The sequence below is a fragment of the Stomoxys calcitrans genome, chromosome 2, assembly GCF_963082655.1.
Source record: "Stomoxys calcitrans chromosome 2, idStoCalc2.1, whole genome shotgun sequence".
In the NCBI taxonomy this organism is placed as follows: Eukaryota; Metazoa; Arthropoda; class Insecta; order Diptera; family Muscidae; genus Stomoxys; species Stomoxys calcitrans.
Genome location: NC_081553.1, coordinates 35445336 through 35468942, shown reverse-complemented (window position 1 = coordinate 35468942; position 23607 = coordinate 35445336). Strand labels below are relative to the sequence as shown.

The window sequence follows — 23607 nt, the reverse complement described above, 5'->3', positions numbered from 1 at the left end:
TTGCGCAAAGTGCTCTCGCACGCCTAGCACCCTGAGAATGAAGGACGGGATTTACACCGAGAGCAATGAGAAGAGGAGATAAAGGATACCGTAGCGCAGAGGTAAGCATATCCGACAATGACGCTGAACGCCTAAATTCATATCTTGGCGAGACCATCCGAAAAAATTTTTCAGCGGTGCTTTTCCCTCCTAATGCTGGCAACACTTGTTAGGTACTATGCCAGGTAAAACTTCTTTCCAAAGAGGTGTCGCACTGCGGCACGCCGTTCGGACACGGCTATAAAAGGGAGGCCCCTTATCATTGAGCTTAAATTTGAATCGGACTGCACTCATTGATATATGAGAAGTTGGCCCCTGTTCCTTAGTGGAAAATTCATGGGGAAAATATCAATCGATATTCAGATAAAATATAAAATATCGATAGTATCGATATTACAATTTTTTCCATTGCAGTCCAACAAACTACTGAGGAGTACGTTAGCATTGGTCTAATCACGCTGCTGACGAGCCAACGGACTATCCTTGGATCCTGGTCCCATTTCTAGCCTGTCTACATGGTGCCTAACATTTGTGAGTCTTCTCAGTACGCTCTTCAAAGACAAACTTCCCGTCAGTTTTCCATCCAAGATCACTCTTGAACTTGTCTACCAACACTTACCCATAGAATCCTTCCAATCATTGACTGATTTTCTGAATTTGCTCCTTCTTCCTCATTTTTTCCTCGAGTGTAATTGCATGTTACATATGTACCACACTTTCTTGGAAACCTTCAAAGCCAATGTTTTATGTTGGAGCAAATAAAAATAACTACGACATAAATTTTCAGCATCTGTGTCATTATCGGTTGTTTACGGTCGGTCCATTGTGTGTGGTGGACAGGCAGTAAAGCGACTGACCTTGAGACCCATTGGGGAGCCATGTATATCACCATAAAAATTCCATTGGACAGAGTAATGAACAACTGATGAATTTTTGTGGCAAAGACGACATGATATTAAGGAAAATATGTGACATTACCAAAGGCCATTACATATTTTGGAGTTCTTTAATGAAATGAGATAAAGAGAATGAAATGAGGCAAGTTATAAATGTGCAGTTGATTACGCTTGGCCATAAACAAGTTGAACTTTAGTTCTTAAAAGGAAACTCATAAGGCGATCCAATTAGAAGTGGATTTTTTTATATTTTTTCATAGAAAAAAATCTTTTATGAAAAAATTTTTCCTTTAAGCAATTCCCTTCAGAATTTTTGTAAAATTACCCAAAAACTTTAAATCGTATTGAATTTCAGGCACTCTGCTGGCTTGAATGCTAAAGCACTATAAAAAAAATAAAAAAAATATACAACTAAAACTAGTCAATTGAAAATCAAACATTTCTCTATACACAATCAACGAGAGATATACAAATAAACCTCCTACCAATTTGTTTAGTGGCTTATATCAACAAGGCAAAAATCTAAAACAAAAATAACTGGTATCAAGTCCACAGAACACACTAAAATAAATAAAAGTGTGAATTTCGCTTCGAAAGTGCATTTTAAATGACACTTTCACACCGAACTGCACTTTGAAAGGAAACCAAAAAACAAAAACAAAAACCAGTTAAAAGTTTAAGGGGACTTTTGTTTGTCGTACGCAATGAAATAACGACCATAGCTTTCAAATAAATTCTGCTGCTGCTGCTGCAGATTGAGAGGCTGTTCACAATAAATAAAATTGAGTAGCAAAAGGAGAGGTGCACTTTTTTTATCTAAGCGAGGTAAATGGAAGAAAAAAGAAAAACAGTTCACTTTAAAATTGAAACTCTGTTGTACTAAGAACGACTTTGAGGAGGAGGACAATTGTCTATGGCTATGAGAGGGCAGAGGCAACATCAACCATCGACAATTGCCTAAACTAAGTGTCAACTAATGGATTTAGCAAATGGAAAAAAAAACGCATTGAGTTTCTGTGTTTAACTATAACTCCATACTGGGTCGATATGGAGGGCAGCTTTATCAAAAAAAAAAAGGTTTATGTGCGCCATAATCGGTGCGGAAAACGGTTGGCCTAATCCAACCCACTGTGCCTAATTTCAGTGGAATCGGTATATATGGCACCTAAATTCAAATATAATGCGATCTCGACTCTACTCTGTTCGGATAAAGAAAGCTCGACTGAAACTCACTGTTCCTAATTTCAGCGGAATGGGTCTATATGGCAGCTATTGGGTTGCCCAAAAAGTAATTGCGGATTTTTTAAAATAAAGTAAATGCATTTTTAATAAAACTTAGAATGAACTTTAATCAAATATACTTTTTTACACTTTTTTTCTAAAGCAAGCTAAAAGTAACAGCTGATAACTGACAGAAAAAAGAATGCAATTACAGAGTCACAAGCTGTGAAAAAATTTGTCAACGCCGACTATATGAAAAATCCGCAATTACTTTTTGGGCAACCAAAATATCCAAATATGGGCCGATCTCGACCATACTCCCTTCGGATATAAAAAGCCCGACTCCAACTCACTGTTCCTAATTTCAAAACTCGTCAAACTCAGGTAATAAATGCGCCTTTTATTTGCTTAAGACCCTAAATCGGCATATCGGTCTATATGCCAGCTATATCTAAATGTGGTCCTATACGAACCATACTTGGTTCATATATCGGTTGGCCTAGCTCAACTCACTGTTCCTAATTTCAGCGAAATCGAACAATAAATGAGCCTTTTACGCGCTTAAAACCCTAGGTCAGCAGATCGTTTTATATGGCAGATATATCCAAATGTGGTCTGGTGTGGACCATATTCGAATCGGATACAGAAAGGCCTTGTCCAACTCATTTTTTCGAATTTCAGAAAAATGGAGTGATAAATGGTATCGTATGGTAGTTTTATGTAAATTTGACCCGATATGGACCACAATCAACTCAGATTTCGGTGGCGCAAGTAAAGTTTAACACTGTTACTAGTTTCAGCGAATTTGGAAAATAAATGGGTTTTTTTGCTAACTCAAGATCCTAATTTAGTACATCGGTCTATATGGCAGCTATATCCAAATATGATCCGATCTACAGTTCAGTTCAGTATTCAGTTCATACATTGAACTGCAACTCACCTTTCCAAACTTCGCCGAAATCGGGCAATAAATACTGCAGTTATGGGCTTAAAACCTTTAATCCCCAGACCGGTCTATATGGTAGCTATATGCAAATAAGGCCTGATATGGACCATATTCAGTTCGGAATTTGGGGGCTCTAGTACTATTCAGTGCTCGCAATTTCAGCGAAATTGGATAATAGAATGAGCCTTTTATGTGCTCAAGACCCCACATCAGAACATTGGCCTATATAGTAGCTATGTATGATTCGACTTGGAAACTTTTATAGGAAAAGGCCCCCAAATAACTTTTTCATAGAAAAAAGTTGATTATGAACTTTGTCATAGAAAACTGTTCATTATAAACTTTTTTATATAAAAAAGTTTACTATGAACTTTTTCATAGGAAAACGTTCATTATGAACTATTTCATAGAAAAAAGTTCATTATGAATTTTTTCACAGAAAAAAGGTCATTATGAACCTTTTCATAGAAAAAAATTCATTATGAAGTTTTTCATAGAAAAATGTTCATTACGAACTTTTTCATAAAAAAAGTTCATTACGAACTTTTTCATAAAAAAAGTTCATTATGAACTTTTTCATTGAAAAAAGTTCATTATGAACTTTTTCATAGAAAAAAGTTTATTATTACTTTTTCATGGAAAAAAGTTCATTATGAACTTTTTCATAGAAAAAAGTTCATTATGAACTTTTTCATAGAAAAAAGTTCATTATGAACTTTTTCATAGAAAAAAGTTCATTATGCATAGAAAAAATTTCATTATAAACTTTTGCATAGAAAAAAGTTCATTATAAAGTTTTTCATAGTAAAAAGTTCATTATGAACTTTAATTTTTCTATGAAAAATTTATTTATTTAGTTTATTATGAACTTTTTCATGGAAAAAAATTAATTTTAACCTTTTTCATAGAAAAAAGTTGATTATTAACTTGGTCATAGAAAACTGTTCATTGTAAACTTTTTTATATAAAAAAAGTTTGCTATAAACTTTTGCATAGAAAAACGTTCATTCATAGAAAAAATTCATTAAAAATTTTTTCATAGAAAAAAGGTCATTATGAACTTTTTCATAGAAAAAAGTTCATTATGAACTTTTTCATAAAAAAAGTTCATTATGAACTTTTTCATAGAAAAAAGTTCATTATGAACTTTTTCATAGAAAAAAGTTCATTATGAACTTTTTCATAGAAAAAAATTCATAATGCATAGAAAAAAATTTAATTTTAAACTTTGGCATAGAATAAAGTTCATTATAAAGTTTTTTATAGTAAAAAGTTCATTATGAACTTTTTCATAGTTCATTATGAACTGTGAAGTTTTTCATAGAAAAAAGTTCATAAGTTCATAATAAACTTTCTCATAGAAAAAAATTCATTATGTAATTTTTCATAGAAAAAAGTTCATTAAGAGTGATTGTCCACAGTAAAATGCTGTTTCTATGCAAAAGTTCAAAATAAATTTTTTCCTACAAAAAAGTTCATTATCAACATTTTCCTAGACAAAAGTTCATTATGAACTGCTTCCTATTCAAAAGTTATGAACTTTTCCTAGACAAAAGATCATTATGAACTTATTTCTAGACAAAAGTTCATTGTAGAACTTTTTCCTAGAAAAAAGTTCATTATGAGCTTTTTCCTTGGCAGTAGTTCATTACGAACTTTCTCATAGAAAAATGTTTGTAATGAACCATGTATTAAATATTTATGCACATTTTTATAGGTAAAAGTTCATTGCAAACTTTTTCCTAGACAAAAGTTTATTATGAACTTTTTCTAGACAAAAGTTCATTGTAGAACTTTTTTTAGACGAAAGTTCATTATGAACTTTTTCCTAATCAAAAGTTCATTATGAACTTTTTCCTAGTCAAAAGTTCATTATGAACATTTTCCTAGTTAAAAGCTCATTATGAACTTTTTCCTGGACAAAAGTTCCATATGAACTGTAACCTTGACATTATTCATTACATTACAAACTTTTTTCCCTGAAAGTTCATACAAACTTTTTTTCGAAAATTTCATACGATTTTTTTTTTTGAAAAAGTTCCAAATGAACAAATTTCATTTTTTTTCTCTTAAAACTTGATTACAAACTTTTTCATAGAAAAAAGTTCATAATGAACTTTTTCATAGATATAAGTTCATAATAAACTTTTTCATAAGAAAAAGTTTATAATGAACTTTTTCATAGAAATAAAATCATAATGAACCTTTTCATTATGAACTTTTCAGAGAAAACATTTTATAATCAACTCATTCATTATAAACTTTTTCCTTAAAAAAAGTTAATTGTAAACTTTTTCGTAGAAAAAACTTCATTTTGAACTTTTTCGTAGCAAAAAGTAGATGATGTAATTTTTAATCGAAAAATGATAACTATGAACTGTGTCATAGTAAAAAGTTCAGAATAAACTTAAAAAAATGTTCCTTACCTACTTTTTCAAAGAAAAAGTTCGTAAAAACTTTTTTATAGAAAAAAGTTTATTCAGAATTTTTCATTGAAATAAGTTTAATATGAACTTTTTCATAGAAATAAGTTTAGTATGAACTTCTCCATGGAAATAAGTGTAGTATGAACTTCTTCATAGAAATAAGTTCAGTATGAACTTCTAATAGAACTTTTTTATAGCAAACATTTTGTTTTGCACTTCTTCATAAAAAATGTTATCATGAACTTTTTCCTACGAAAATTTCATTATGAACTTTTTCTTACAAAAATTTCGTTATGAACTTTTTCCTAAACAAAAGTTCATTATGAACTTTTTCTAAATAAAAGTTCATTAGGAACTTTTTCTAAATAAAAGTTCATAAGTTACTTTTTCTTAACAAAAGCTAATTACGAAATTTTTTCCCGAAAAAGTTTATTAGGAACTTTTTTCTCGAAAAAAATTTATATTGAAGTTTTTCATAGAAAAATTTTCTAAACATACGATTTATTAGAAAAGTTGAAAATGAACGTTTTTATAGAAAAAAGTTAATTTTGAACGTTTTTATGGCAAGCGTTCATAATGAACCATTTCAAAAGTGTTAATGAAACATAAAAAAATGTTTATTATAAACGTTTTTCATAAAAAATTCCTAATAATTTTTTCAATGAAAAAATTTAATAACAAAATTTTCCATAGAAACTTGCTTATAGTGAACTTTTTCATCGAGAAAAGTTCATAGTGAACTTTTGTTTTACGAACTTTTCATAAGAAAAAGTTTATAATCAACTTTTTTTAAAAAAAAAAGTTCATAGTGGGCTTTTTCATAGAAAATATTCCAAGCCAACGTTTCATAATTTTAATACAGAAAATTTTACATTTACATTCCTTCACAGAACAAACCTCAATTTTCAACTTTGTAATAGATTATTTTCACTTTCAACCACCATATTCCTCAAACCTGCAATAACCCTCCAAATTCCCTTTATACTTAACTTGTTGCAGCAAACAAAACTAAACTGTTAGCACTTTGCTAAAGGTAAATATATATTTTATTCCTTTTCTCGGTTTAAATTTTGCATTTGGATATCCTTTGTGTTATCACCAGTGCCGTTTGTGGAGAAGTTTATTGAATTGAAAGGACGACCAACGGACGACGAGGACATTTTAGTGCATGGGACGGAACAAAAAAGCGATTGCTTTGGTTTAGCGTTTGCTTTAACCTCTCTAGAGAAGATAGATGTGTGTTGTGCCAAGTGAAACTTTGTTAATTTCAATTGATCTTTGATTTTCAATCTTAAATTAAATTTCTAAAATGTTTGAAATCAAAGGTTTTAATGGCCATAGTGCACTCTATGGAAAGGTAGTGTGGACTTGTGGCAATAGAAAATATGACAAAGGCTTTAGATTTGGTTAGGTTGGGTTAGAGTGGCTGTCTATTGTATTGACAGACTCACTTAGACTATTTTAGTGAACATGGTGATATTCTAAGATAAATTTAAAATGTGAGTGATATGTATTCCATAAAAGGGAATCTTTTCAAATAAATTGATATAATTATTCTACAAAATTCTAAATTTTTCATATAAATAAATTTCCTTAAGTAACAGAAGGTACTGGGGATACTTCTCTCATATCAATGAGTGAGGTCCGATTAAAGTTTAAGCTCGAAGATAAGAGGCCTTCTGCAACAGGGCGGTAAACTTCAAAAATATAGCCTGCATTAGTAAGGCGGTAATCAATGCTCAAAAATGTTCTAATGTTCACGCCGGGTTTTGAAACCCAGACGTCAGTAAACCTCACAAATGTCGCCTGGATTAGTAAGGCCATAATCAACGCTCAAAAATGTTCTAATGACACGCCGGGTTTTGAAACCCAGGCGTCAGTAAACGTCACAAATGTAGCCTGCATTAGTATGGTGATAACCAACACTGAAGAATTTTCTGATGTTCACCCCGGGTTTTGCAACCCAGGCTTTCGGCTTCATAGGCGGACATGCTAACCTCTGCACCACTGTGGCCTCCAATAAGCTGAGATAATTATTCACTCTTTGCTATTCCTAAGTGTACCATTAAGCCTTACAATTTCAATATCCTTCATTTCCTATTGGCTATGTGTAAATTGTTTTTGTTTAAAGTAGCCCATAATGAATTCGCCATTAACCTTTAACTTTAGGCCTTTTAGTGAAGATTGTACTTTATCGTGAGGAATGTATACTTGTACTCACATTGGCATTTGTATGCCTTTGGTTGGTTTAAATTGAACTTTGGTGGTGTGTTAGTGTTTTCCCCCCACCTCTCTCCCGATCTCAATCCAATAACGAGTTATCGATACAACGAATGGCTCTTAACATGGCGTTCCTGCTGCTGATTTTGTTTTATGTTTTTGTTTCTTTCAGATGCACAGAGTGCAGGCATTGAAGGATGCCATACTCATTCCACACACACACACACACCCAACCCAAATGGGTAAAAATAAAAGAAAAAATGCCAAGTACTTGCAGTACCAGCAACCTCCATACACACATACTCGTACACATATTGTACTTGCACTCACCTTCACATTCTTGTTTCAATCGAACAGTAATTGGAATTGAATTTGCATATATGCACGATAGGGGAATGCAATACTTTGCCAGTGTTACCATGGCATAGGAGTATGAGTATGACTGCCGAGATGTTCAGAGATAAATATTTCTAAATGGATGAACCTGCACAATTGAGTACCCTTTTAATCATTGGGGCATACATACACTTTGTTTGCAAAACGTTTTATTGGTTTTATAAAGTGTTATATTAAAAAGGAAAAGAACGCTTTAATCTTGCTGGGGGGTGTGGAGTACTTTTTTTGGTGGGAGTATGGATTTGCATATAAAGCTTTGTACTTGCCAGCTTTTTCGAAAGGTGTCAAATTAATGGTTAACAAACGAGGTGAATAATTGAATATTTGAGGGTTTAAGGGGAGATATCAGCCGGTGAAGGTGTGTCACCAATTATTTTAAAATGCTCCAAATCTTATTATTAAAAAACCTGTAAGGAAAGGCAAAAGTCGGGCGGTGCTGACTTTATAATACCCTACACCTAACCTATAGGTACAAAGTGAGAGCTATGTCTGTTTTCAGATAGGTTATTAAACAATCCGTATCACATTTCGAGCAAATATATTCAAACTGTTATAACAGCGGTTCGCAAATGACAACATTATTGCATGTTACCCAAAATTTGATGATGTGGTCCTCGTCGAGATAAGCGTTGTGCAAAATTTTGGTAAGATTGATCAAAAAATGCCCTTGCAGTGGCTCTAAAAGTGAAAATCGGCCGATATACATATATGACAGCTATATCTAAATCTGAACCGATTTCCATGATATTCATCTATAATGTCGAGAAGCAAAAGAAAATTCTTCCTGCCATATTTTGAGAGAATCGATTAAAAATGACCATTTGATGGCAATATTACTGCAAATCGGACGCCAATATATATATGAGAGCTATGTGTAAATCTGAACTGATTTCGAGCAAACTTTATAGACATTGTGTAAGTCGTCGAGGAAAGCGTTGTACAACATTTTGGTAAGATTGGTCAATAAATGCGCTTGCAGTGGCTCTAGGAATAAAAATCGGGTGATATATGTATATATGAGAGCTATATCTAAATCTAAACCGATTTCCATGAAATTCATCAGTAATGTCGAGAGTCATAAGAAAATCCTTCCTACCAAATTTCGAGAGAATTGGTTAAAAAATGACCATTTTATTGCTGTAATACTCCAAATCAGACGAACATATATATGGGAGCTATATCCAAATCTGAGCCGATTTCTACGAAATTTACCAGTAACATCGAGAGTCATAGGAAAATCATTCATACCAAATTTCGAGAGAATCGATAAACAAATGACCATTTTATTGCTGCATTACTCCAAATCGAACGAACATATATATGGGACCTATATCTAAATCTGAACGGATTTCTATGAAATTTACCTGTAATATTGAAAGAAAGATAAGATAAAATTTGGGAGAATCGGATAACAAATGACCATTTTATTGAATTTTTACTGCAAATCGGACGAACATATATATGGGACCTGTATCCAAATCTGAACTGATTACTATGAAATTCATCTATAATGTCGGGAGTCGTAAGAAAATTCTTCCTGCCGAACTTCGGGAAAATCGGTTAACAAATGACCATTTTGTTGCAATATTACGGGAAATCGGACGAACATATATATGGGAGCTATATCGAAATCTGAACCGATTTTTTTCAATTTCAATAGGCTTCGTCTCTAGGCCGAAAACGTGCCCATACCAAATTTGAAGACGATGGAATGAAAATTGCGACCTGTAGTTTTGTACACATATAAAGATGGACAGACAGACGGATAGACAGACAGACAGCCGGATATAGCTAAATCGAATCAGAAAGTGATACTGAGTCGATCGGTATTCTTATCAATGGGTCTGTCTCTCTTTCTATTGGGTGTAAAATACTAATTCACTAAGTTATAATACCCTGTACCACAGTAGTGGTATATTGGAAGGGGGCGGACCCTCCCCCTTAGCCCAAAAGTACTACCCTATAATAAAAATGTACCGATCAGGATATTATGAGATTCAAATGATAGGTTTTTAGGAGTAGGGTACGAATTTCATACTAAAAATTTGGTTCCAAATAACAGGGGGGCCGCCTCAACTCCAAAACCCCTAAAATAGTTTCATCGGACGAGCATGACAATATGGGACTCAAATGAAAGGTATTCGGGAATAGATTACAAATATGGTCAGGAAGAAGGAATATTCTTTATAATTTGTTGATATCGGAAATGGGCGGACGCTCCCCCCTTAAACCCAAAAATACCTCCCAAAATCACAAGTGGACCGATCGGTACAATATGGATATCAAATGAAAGGTATTGAAGAGTAGAATACAAATATGGTATTAAAAATTGAGTTCAAGTACCCAGGAAGTCGCCCTAACCCCAAAATATCAAAAAGCAGACAAATTGAAATTGAAAGTCCATATCAATATGGGGCTCAAATGAAAGCTATTCGGGAGTAGATTACGAATCTGGCATACAAAATCAGATCGAAGTATAGGATCACCCAACCCCCAAAAAACGCCCCAAAATGGCATATGAATCCATTATGACTATTTGGGACACGATTTGTTTGTTTGTTCCATAGAATCTAAAGAGAGTGAACAGATATTTTTATGACTTTCACAGATTGTGTAGGTTGGTCTGGAAGGCAACATGGGCTATATAATTTTTTGCTATCGTGTAGTGGTTAGAGAGTTAAAGAACGTGCAGCAGAGTGGGCATGGTTCGGCTATCTGTTATAAGAATTTAGATCTGAACTAGACCTGTAGCCCTGAATATCTCGAACGTCACCTTCAAATTGCTTGACATAATGGGGCTCAAACAAAATCGTGTATCTAGCACTATGCTGATATTATTTCAGGGTCCGTCCTCTAAACTTCCTTCAAACCATCATGTTTGCCTACTATGACATAAAGAGGCTCAAATAATAGGTATTTGATAGTAGAAGGCGAATTTGATATCAAATTTTATTGCCAAGTGTTTGGGGATAGTCTCACCCCACCCCCCAATTTCCTCTAAACCAATTGCAATTGCGGCTCAAATAAAAGGAATTAATCATTAAAGCACTATGCTGATATTTTTCAGGCTAAGTGAGTGGGTGGCCGCCCAACCCGAGATACCCCTGAAACTGGACATATTTGTGGACTATGGCAAAAAAGGGGCTCAAATCTGATATCTGTTTTATGGCCAAGTGTTTCAGGGACGACTCATCTCATAAACTCTCCTTGTACCAAACATATATACCGACTATAGCAATATGTAGCTCAAATGTGGTTTTTGGGAGTAGAGTATGAATCTGTTATCCAATACACCACCGAAACCAAGAGAATGAAATAGATCTAACATCCAAACATCTAACATAAAGGGCCCTCCCTTTTTTGAAACTATGGTAAGGGGAGGGCCCCTTACCCTATATTCAAAAACGCCAAATATCGAAGATGGGTGGGGCAACTTACGCAAAATTTAGTTTGTTTATAATAACTCAAAAACAGAAATTTGGTATACTTATTTAAGGTGGGATGTCTAGGGCGTTCGTCCAACCTCTAAAGCCATCCAAATGCAAATTTAAACCAATAATGAGACTAGAGCACGAGTCTGATACATGGGGCTCTACCTCACACTCAAAAAACACCCCTATACCGGAAATATTTACCGACCATAGCAATATAAGGCTCAAATGAATGAAATTGGGGAGTAGAGCACCTAAATGATATCCTCATTGGGGCGAAATATCTGAAAGGCTGTACCAGCACCCCCAAAGATAAAATAAGACAGTGAAAGAAGGCGCAGCGAAGCGGGCCCTGTCCAGCAATTTATTTTATATTTAATGGTCTTGGTTTGTGCTAAATGGCATCTAATGGATCTTCTGCAGGTCTTATATCTTCACTGACCAATAATGTGGGCCACGATTTCTCTTATCTCAGTTTTATTTACAAGTCCCTGATACTTCAGTAGCTTCATATCATCATTTCATGTTCTTGATTTGGTATTCCCTTGTCATCTGCCAAACAGATACCCAACTTAAAAAGAAAATTTTACAAAACTTAATACACCAAATATCGAATTGAAATTAACAAATACATGTCACAGCCTTTTAATGCTTTTAAAATGAGCTTTTTTTTTCATCAAAACAATAGAAAATTTTCACAAATCAAGAAAAAAGTAAATGAAAATGTTGACTTACAAATAACTCCGCACATGGGATATCTTTCAAATAACCAAAAAAAAGTGTTCTCTATATTTAAAATCAAAAATTAGATCTTCATTTTGAGACTCGAAACATAGTTAAGACTTAAAGTGATGAGTATTACTTTTACATTACATGTCCCCCAAAGCGAGCTTGCGAACTCACATACTGGGAGCATGACAGCGAATTCTAGTGGCAAATTTAGTTTTTTCTTCATTTTGGATTTGATTGGTGTTTTGAATTGCGAGTTACAAGAGTTTTGATTGCGCGCTTTAAGTTTTTCTTTTTTGGTTTTATTTCTAGTTTTTATGTGGGGTGGTGTAATCACTTACGAAACCTGGGCAGGGACCAAGGATATTATAAATATCCTACTCAAGATCCTTGATATCGTGTTGGTGAGTGTTTGTTTGCTATGCGATCTTCCTTATACAACAAAAGCAAATAACCAAATCTAACGTCGAATATGATACATATTGTAACCCATGGGTGTGCTGCCCATAGCACGTTCCGTTGCCTTCTCGATACTGGCATGAACGCACCGATAACAGCACACATAGGCCAAACATCACTTGAAGAGTATACGCCGAAATGCCCGGCGGAAGTCCTTATTGAAGATGGTGTAGATGGCCGGATTCAGCGCAGAGTTCATGTAGCCCAACCAAAAGGCAATGGCAAAGGCCGAATCCGGTATGTGACAATGAGTACTACACGCCGGCATTAGAATGTACAGAAAGAAGAAGGGCAGCCAGCAGGCTATGAAGGAGCCCATGATGAGGCCCAGAATGAGGGTGGCTCGTTTCTCCTTTTTGCGTGCTATGCGTCGTTTCTCCTTTTCGGGATCACGTGGCTTTTGTGGTTTTGGTATGGCAGGTTCTAGTTCGGCCTTGACTATGTCCGCCTTCGTCGTGGCCGTGGTGGGTGTTGAGGAGGAGCCTCCATCTTTGGCACTGGCGGCTGCTGCAGCAGCCGCTGCTGCCGCCGCTTTGGCTTCATTTTGCCGTCGATTATTGGACTTGCGGCCAAAAATGGGTTGACACAAACGAAATTTTAGCGGTTTGACCACAGCACATCGACTCACCACCCCCGAGTCCGAACTCGAAGGATCAAATTCGCTCACCATGTCTGTGTCTATGCCCACAGACAGGGCACGACAGCGCCCAGCAATGGGCGAGACCTTCAGCTCATTGGTGGCTGCCGATAGAGTCGTTGTTGGTTTGGTGTTCAGCAGCGTTGTGGTTGCCGTCAGCGTTGTGCCCGCTGCTGCTGTGGTTGGCAGTGTGCCATTGTTGTTGTTGTTTAACGCCGCCGTTGTAGTGCTATTGTTGTTGGCAGCCATTGAGGGCGGCACCGGCACATTGAGGGCCCCATGGGCGGTGGTTATTGTACTCACTCGCAGCGATGACGCATCATTGCAATTGGACGTCAAATTATTCGTCGTTGGTGTCTCTAACGCCGTTGGACTAAGAGCAGTCTCTGCCATATCGGAACATCCCCCCACTGTTGCAGCGTTAGGATACATTAGGGGATGGGGTTCCATTTCGGCTGCCTCCGATGTGGATATATCGGACGCAAGATCGCAGGTAACTGTGGGTATTTGCATAGGTAGTGCTCCCGCACTATTCGGTGGTGTTTCTATGGTGGCTATTTGATGTTGTTGGTGTTTTTGCAGTGCCCCCGCACTCGAGGATGGCATGGGGATGGTACCCTTTTTGTTGGCGTTGGTAAAGCTGGTAACCTGAAAGGGCAAGGGAAAAACACAACAAGGTTAGAATTTGTTTCATATTCACTTTAAATGAATTTTTTAATGAACATAATCAAGTTAAGTTCGGCCTAGCCGAATCATGGGCAAGCACTGGACAAGTTCTTTTAATGAACTTTTCATATATATGGGAGGAACATCTAAAGATACAAATGGACCGCACATGTCATGACTATTACTACAACTCCTAAATTTCCCATGGACATTCCATTAAGGGACAGGGATAAAGCTGTAATAGATATGGATCTCCCGATTAAAGGCCTTGAGCCCATCAAAGGCGCATTTCGGCACAGTGACTTTGTTTGGTTTTTCAACATTCGTGCCATATATGGCTTAGATAAGTGAATTGAATTTATTAGACCACTCGACGTCCGTTTCGAATTTGGTCTAAATCGGATCATATTTCGATATAGCTGCTATGGATTCATATAGGATGCATTTCTCGCCAGATTATCACGAAAAGTGGTCATCATATATATCCGAGGTGATGAATATCCAAAGTCCGGCCCAGCTGATTTTAATGCCTTTTTACTTGTTAGAATTTTTTTTTAATTTATTTGTAAATATTGATGCTATGAGATCTAATTAGTGTATAATGTAATGGCCTAGGCTCAGTATTTCCTTTTCCTCCTCTCAAACGAATAAACAAATAGTTAAGATTATCCAATACACATACAGTTCCATGATGATTAATTTCTTCCAGTTTTTGTATTCTTGCCATTCCATCAAATCTCAATATGATATGTGTTGTGTGATATTTCCAGGACACACGTGACCTTGGCGTACATTAACTGTTACACACATCCATATATGGTAAATCTGTTCATTACTTTCAGTTTTTCCACATGGATCAATTTCCTGTTTCATGTCCTTGCATCTTCGATGCCAAGACTCACACATACACACTCGTGACAGATAGAGAGAAAGAGCCATCGCAACGAGGACTCGACTCCTTCATATGCGATTGTCATGTGCCAAATCCTTGTGTAATCTATCAATACATACAATAGTCGGAAGGCTGTTGGTTTACTTGCCGTGTGTGAGAATGATAAGGTATGGGGGGCCAAAAGGACGATTGAATGGATGAATGAATGAATAAATGCAAATGCGTAATATAAATTCACGCTAATTGGATTTCTTTTCCTTACGAAATGTGTCAGTGTCGTTGTTTATTGTTTGTTTGTTTTTTCGTTGTACTTCTCTGCCATTGTTTCATTCACTTGGCGTGGCACATATTTTTGTCTTACTCATTGATCTGCTGTCAGAAATTCGTTATTAAGAGGATGATTTTTTCGCTTATGCTTATTATGCAGCAATAGTAACAAGTAAGGCAAAGGGAAGAGAGAAGCTCTCAAGGCTACATTGAGGTAACGTGGAGAAGTAATATAACAGGTCAAATGAATGTTTCCATAAGCTATACAAAGTATGGATAAATATGAATATGTTGTTTTATGTTCGTTTAGCTCCAAACCCAATATGGGCTGAAGCTCAATATAAGAGCTTAAATATTTTCTGTTATAATCGCTTTACATCAATAAGAAGTATTTGTGCAACATTTTGGGCGGCTAACTTCGCTATTCTTAAAATTCATGAAATTTTGATACACATGTCAAGATGGTCTTAAAGAATAAACAATTCAATAACCAGGTTCTTTACTTCGAGGTGCTTCACCATGGTGTAGGTCATAGCAATCTTTGGTGTTCTGTTTTCAAAGATGCTGTTGGACGCAACGTTACGGTGAATGAACACATTTCGAACCGAACACTGATTTTGGTAATAAAATTCAATGACTTGCAAGCGTTGCTCGTTAGTAAGTCTATTCATGATGAAATGTCAAAGCATACTGAGCATCTTTCTCTTTGACACCATGTCTGAAATCCCACGTGATCTGTCAAATACTAATGCATGAAAATCCTAACCTCAAAAAAATCACCCTTTATTTGTGTGGTTGTTTCTGTTCCTTCGTGTGGTTGTACAAATACCCACCCACAATTAATTATTATTTTTATTTGAAGTGTTCATTATGTATTTATGATTGATGGCAATGAAAACATAACTGTGGCTGGATTATGCATCTATATTTAGTTTTTTCTTCCGTTTTTTTTGTTAATATATGTCCTTGTTTATGTGTATATGCTATATCTTTGGATGTGAGTATTCGTGTGATTGTAACGGTATAATGCACGAAACTGAACAGCAGCCACTTTTTATTCTTCACATTATTGAATGAATTTTTGTTTTTTTTTCAGAATTTTATTTCTATGATTAATGCCTGAGAAGAACATGATAGCTTGAAAATATCCTATTACTTTTAAAAGTATCATAGTTTAAAGAATGAGAATACAAAGTCTATTGATAGGGGTTTTAATACGTGCGGTATGGGGAATAAAGAATTGGGTAAACGGAAGCACAACATGAATTTTAGCAAAAAAAAAAAAAAAAATTGTCGATATATATCCCAGATTTTTGTTGTTCGTTAACTTGTACGAAAGTGTATCAAAATCAACAATAATATCAGTATTAATATCATTATCAATATCAATATCAATATCAATATCAATATCAATATCAATATCAATATCAATATCAATATCAATATCAACATCAATATCAATATCAATATCAATATCAATATCAATATCAATATCAATATCAATATCAATATCAATATTAATATCAATATCAATATCAATATCAATATCAATATCAATATCAATATCAATATCAATATCAATATCAATATCAATATCAATATCAATATCAATATCAATATCAATATCAATATCAATATCAATATCAATATCAATATCAATATCAATATCAATATCAATATCAATATCAATATCAATATCAATATCAATATCAATATCAATATCAATATCAATATCAATATCAATATCAATATCAATATCAATATCAATATCAATATCAATATCAATATCAATATCAATATCAATATCAATATCAATATCAATATCAATATCAATATCAATATCAATATCAATATCAATATCAATATCAATATCAATATCAATATCAATATCAATATCAATATCAATATCAATATCAATATCAATATCAATATCAATATCAATATCAATATCAATATCAATATCAATATCAATATCAATATCAATATCAATATCAATATCAATATCAATATCAATATCAATATCAATATCAATATCAATATCAATATCAATATCAATATCAATATCAATATCAATATCAATATCAATATCAATATCAATATCAATATCAATATCAATATCAATATCAATATCAATATCAATATCAATATCAATATCAATATCAATATCAATATCAATATCAATATCAATATCAATATCAATATCAATATCAATATCAATATCAATATCAATATCAATATCAATATCAATATCAATATCAATATCAATATCAATATCAATATCAATATCAATATCAATATCAATATCAATATCAATATCAATATCAAATCAATATCAATATCAATATCAATATCAATATCAATATCAATATCAATATCAATATCAATATCAATATCAATATCAATATCAATATCAATATCAATATCAATATCAATATCAATATCAATATCAATATCAATATCAATATCAATATCAATATCAATATCAATATCAATATCAATATCAATATCAATATCAATATCAATATCAATATCAATATCAATATCAATATCAATATCAATATCAATATCAATATCAATATCAATATCAATATCAATATCAATATCAATATCAATATCAATATCAATATCAATATCAATATCAATATCAATATCAATATCAATATCAATATCAATATCAATATCAATATCAATATCAATATCAATATCAATATCAATATCAATATCAATATCAATATCAATATCAATATCAATATCAATATCAATATCAATATCAATATCAATATCAATATCAATATCAATATCAATATCAATATCAATATCAATATCAATATCAATATCAATATCAATATCAATATCAATATCAATATCAATATCAATATCAATATCAATATCAATATCAATATCAATATCAATATCAATATCAATATCAATATCAATATCAATATCAATATCAATATCAATATCAATATCAATATCAATATCAATATCAATATCAATATCAATATCAATATCAATATCAATATCAATATCAATATCAATATCAATATCAATATCAATATCAATATCAATATCAATATCAATATCAATATCAATATCAATATCAATATCAATATCAATATCAATATCAATATCAATATCAATATCAATATCAATATCAATATCAATATCAATATCAATATCAATATCAATATCAATATCAATATCAATATCAATATCAATATCAATATCAATATCAATATCAATATCAATATCAATATCAATATCAATATCAATATCAATATCAATATCAATATCAATATCAATATCAATATCAATATCAATATCAATATCAATATCAATATCAATATCAATATCAATATCAATATCAATATCAATATCAATATCAATATCAATATCAATATCAATATCAATATCAATATCAATATCAATATCAATATCAATATCAATATCAATATCAATATCAATATCAATATCAATATCAATATCAATATCAATATCAATATCAATATCAATATCAATATCAATATCAATATCAATATCAATATCAATATCAATATCAATATCAATATCAATATCAATATCAATATCAATATCAATATCAATATCAATATCAATATCAATATCAATATCAATATCAATATCAATATCAATATCAATATCAATATCAATATCAATATCAATATCAATATCAATATCAATATCAATATCAATATCAATATCAATATCAATATCAATATCAATATCAATATCAATATCAATATCAATATCAATATCAATATCAATATCAATATCAATATCAATATCAATATCAATATCAATATCAATATCAATATCAATATCAATATCAATATCAATATCAATATCAATATCAATATCAATATCAATATCAATATCAATATCAATATCAATATCAATATCAATATCAATATCAATATCAATATCAATATCAATATCAATATCAATATCAATATCAATATCAATATCAATATCAATATCAATATCAATATCAATATCAATATCAATATCAATATCAATATCAATATCAATATCAATATCAATATCAATATCAATATCAATATCAATATCAATATCAATATCAATATCAATATCAATATCAATATCAATATCAATATCAATATCAATATCAATATCAATATCAATATCAATATCAATATCAATATCAATATCAATATCAATATCAATATCAATATCAATATCAATATCAATATCAATATCAATATCAATATCAATATCAATATCAATATCAATATCAATATCAATATCAATATCAATATCAATATCAATATCAATATCAATATCAATATCAATATCAATATCAATATCAATATCAATATCAATATCAATATCAATATCAATATCAATATCAATATCAATATCAATATCAATATCAATATCAATATCAATATCAATATCAATATCAATATCAATATCAATATCAATATCAATATCAATATCAATATCAATATCAATATCAATATCAATATCAATATCAATATCAATATCAATATCAATATCAATATCAATATCAATATCAATATCAATATCAATATCAATATCAATATCAATATCAATATCAATATCAATATCAATATCAATATCAATATCAATATCAATATCAATATCAATATCAATATCAATATCAATATCAATATCAATATCAATATCAATATCAATATCAATATCAATATCAATATCAATATCAATATCAATATCAATATCAATATCAATATCAATATCAATATCAATATCAATATCAATATCAATATCAATATCAATATCAATATCAATATCAATATCAATATCAATATCAATATCAATATCAATATCAATATCAATATCAATATCAATATCAATATCAATATCAATATCAATATCAATATCAATATCAATATCAATATCAATATCAATATCAATATCAATATCAATATCAATATCAATATCAATATCAATATCAATATCAATATCAATATCAATATCAATATCAATATCAATATCAATATCAATATCAATATCAATATCAATATCAATATCAATATCAATATCAATATCAATATCAATATCAATATCAATATCAATATCAATATCAATATCAATATCAATATCAATATCAATATCAATATCAATATCAATATCAATATCAATATCAATATCAATATCAATATCAATATCAATATCAATATCAATATCAATATCAATATCAATATCAATATCAATATCAATATCAATATCAATATCAATATCAATATCAATATCAATATCAATATCAATATCAATATCAATATCAATATCAATATCAATATCAATATCAATATCAATATCAATATCAATATCAATATCAATATCAATATCAATATCAATATCAATATCAATATCAATATCAATATCAATATCAATATCAATATCAATATCAATATCAATATCAATATCAATATCAATATCAATATCAATATCAATATCAATATCAATATCAATATCAATATCAATATCAATATCAATATCAATATCAATATCAATATCAATATCAATATCAATATCAATATCAATATCAATATCAATATCAATATCAATATCAATATCAATATCAATATCAATATCAATATCAATATCAATATCAATATCAATATCAATATCAATATCAATATCAATATCAATATCAATATCAATATCAATATCAATATCAATATCAATATCAATATCAATATCAATATCAATATCAATATCAATATCAATATCAATATCAATATCAATATCAATATCAATATCAATATCAATATCAATATCAATATCAATATCAATATCAATATCAATATCAATATCAATATCAATATCAATATCAATATCAATATCAATATCAATATCAATATCAATATCAATATCAATATCAATATCAATATCAATATCAATATCAATATCAATATCAATATCAATATCAATATCAATATCAATATCAATATCAATATCAATATCAATATCAATATCAATATCAATATCAATATCAATATCAATATCAATATCAATATCAATATCAATATCAATATCAATATCAATATCAATATCAATATCAATATCAATATCAATATCAATATCAATATCAATATCAATATCAATATCAATATCAATATCAATATCAATATCAATATCAATATCAATATCAATATCAATATCAATATCAATATCAATATCAATATCAATATCAATATCAATATCAATATCAATATCAATATCAATATCAATATCAATATCAATATCAATATCAATATCAATATCAATATCAATATCAATATCAATATCAATATCAATATCAATATCAATATCAATATCAATATCAATATCAATATCAATATCAATATCAATATCAATATCAATATCAATATCAATATCAATATCAATATCAATATCAATATCAATATCAATATCAATATCAATATCAATATCAATATCAATATCAATATCAATATCAATATCAATATCAATATCAATATCAATATCAATATCAATATCAATATCAATATCAATATCAATATCAATATCAATATCAATATCAATATCAATATCAATATCAATATCAATATCAATATCAATATCAATATCAATATCAATATCAATATCAATATCAATATCAATATCAATATCAATATCAATATCAATATCAATATCAATATCAATATCAATATCAATATCAATATCAATATCAATATCAATATCAATATCAATATCAATATCAATATCAATATCAATATCAATATCAATATCAATATCAATATCAATATCAATATCAATATCAATATCAATATCAATATCAATATCAATATCAATATCAATATCAATATCAATATCAATATCAATATCAATATCAATATCAATATCAATATCAATATCAATATCAATATCAATATCAATATCAATATCAATATCAATATCAATATCAATATCAATATCAATATCAATATCAATATCAATATCAATATCAATATCAATATCAATATCAATATCAATATCAATATCAATATCAATATCAATATCAATATCAATATCAATATCAATATCAATATCAATATCAATATCAATATCAATATCAATATCAATATCAATATCAATATCAATATCAATATCAATATCAATATCAATATCAATATCAATATCAATATCAATATCAATATCAATATCAATATCAATATCAATATCAATATCAATATCAATATCAATATCAATATCAATATCAATATCAATATCAATATCAATATCAATATCAATATCAATATCAATATCAATATCAATATCAATATCAATATCAATATCAATATCAATATCAATATCAATATCAATATCAATATCAATATCAATATCAATATCAATATCAATATCAATATCAATATCAATATCAATATCAATATCAATATCAATATCAATATCAATATCAATATCAATATCAATATCAATATCAATATCAATATCAATATCAATATCAATATCAATATCAATATCAATATCAATATCAATATCAATATCAATATCAATATCAATATCAATATCAATATCAATATCAATATCAATATCAATATCAATATCAATATCAATATCAATATCAATATCAATATCAATATCAATATCAATATCAATATCAATATCAATATCAATATCAATATCAATATCAATATCAATATCAATATCAATATCAATATCAATATCAATATCAATATCAATATCAATATCAATATCAATATCAATATCAATATCAATATCAATATCAATATCAATATCAATATCAATATCAATATCAATATCAATATCAATATCAATATCAATATCAATATCAATATCAATATCAATATCAATATCAATATCAATATCAATATCAATATCAATATCAATATCAATATCAATATCAATATCAATATCAATATCAATATCAATATCAATATCAATATCAATATCAATATCAATATCAATATCAATATCAATATCAATATCAATATCAATATCAATATCAATATCAATATCAATATCAATATCAATATCAATATCAATATCAATATCAATATCAATATCAATATCAATATCAATATCAATATCAATATCAATATCAATATCAATATCAATATCAATATCAATATCAATATCAATATCAATATCAATATCAATATCAATATCAATATCAATATCAATATCAATATCAATATCAATATCAATATCAATATCAATATCAATATCAATATCAATATCAATATCAATATCAATATCAATATCAATATCAATATCAATATCAATATCAATATCAATATCAATATCAATATCAATATCAATATCAATATCAATATCAATATCAATATCAATATCAATATCAATATCAATATCAATATC

At 29.8% G+C, this 23607-nt stretch overlaps 1 protein-coding gene across 1 annotated transcript in view; it reads right to left on the bottom strand.

Annotated features, from left to right (window-relative positions):
• Window positions 1–23607, bottom strand: part of LOC106080989 (alpha-2C adrenergic receptor) — a 595036-nt gene that overhangs the window by 211281 nt on the left and 360148 nt on the right. Inside the window, exon 3 of the mRNA XM_059363991.1 lies at window positions 12646–14048. Within this exon, the coding sequence (XP_059219974.1) occupies window positions 12879–14048 (1170 nt within the window). The 3' untranslated portion in view covers window positions 12646–12878. The remainder of the gene's footprint in view (window positions 1–12645; window positions 14049–23607) is intronic.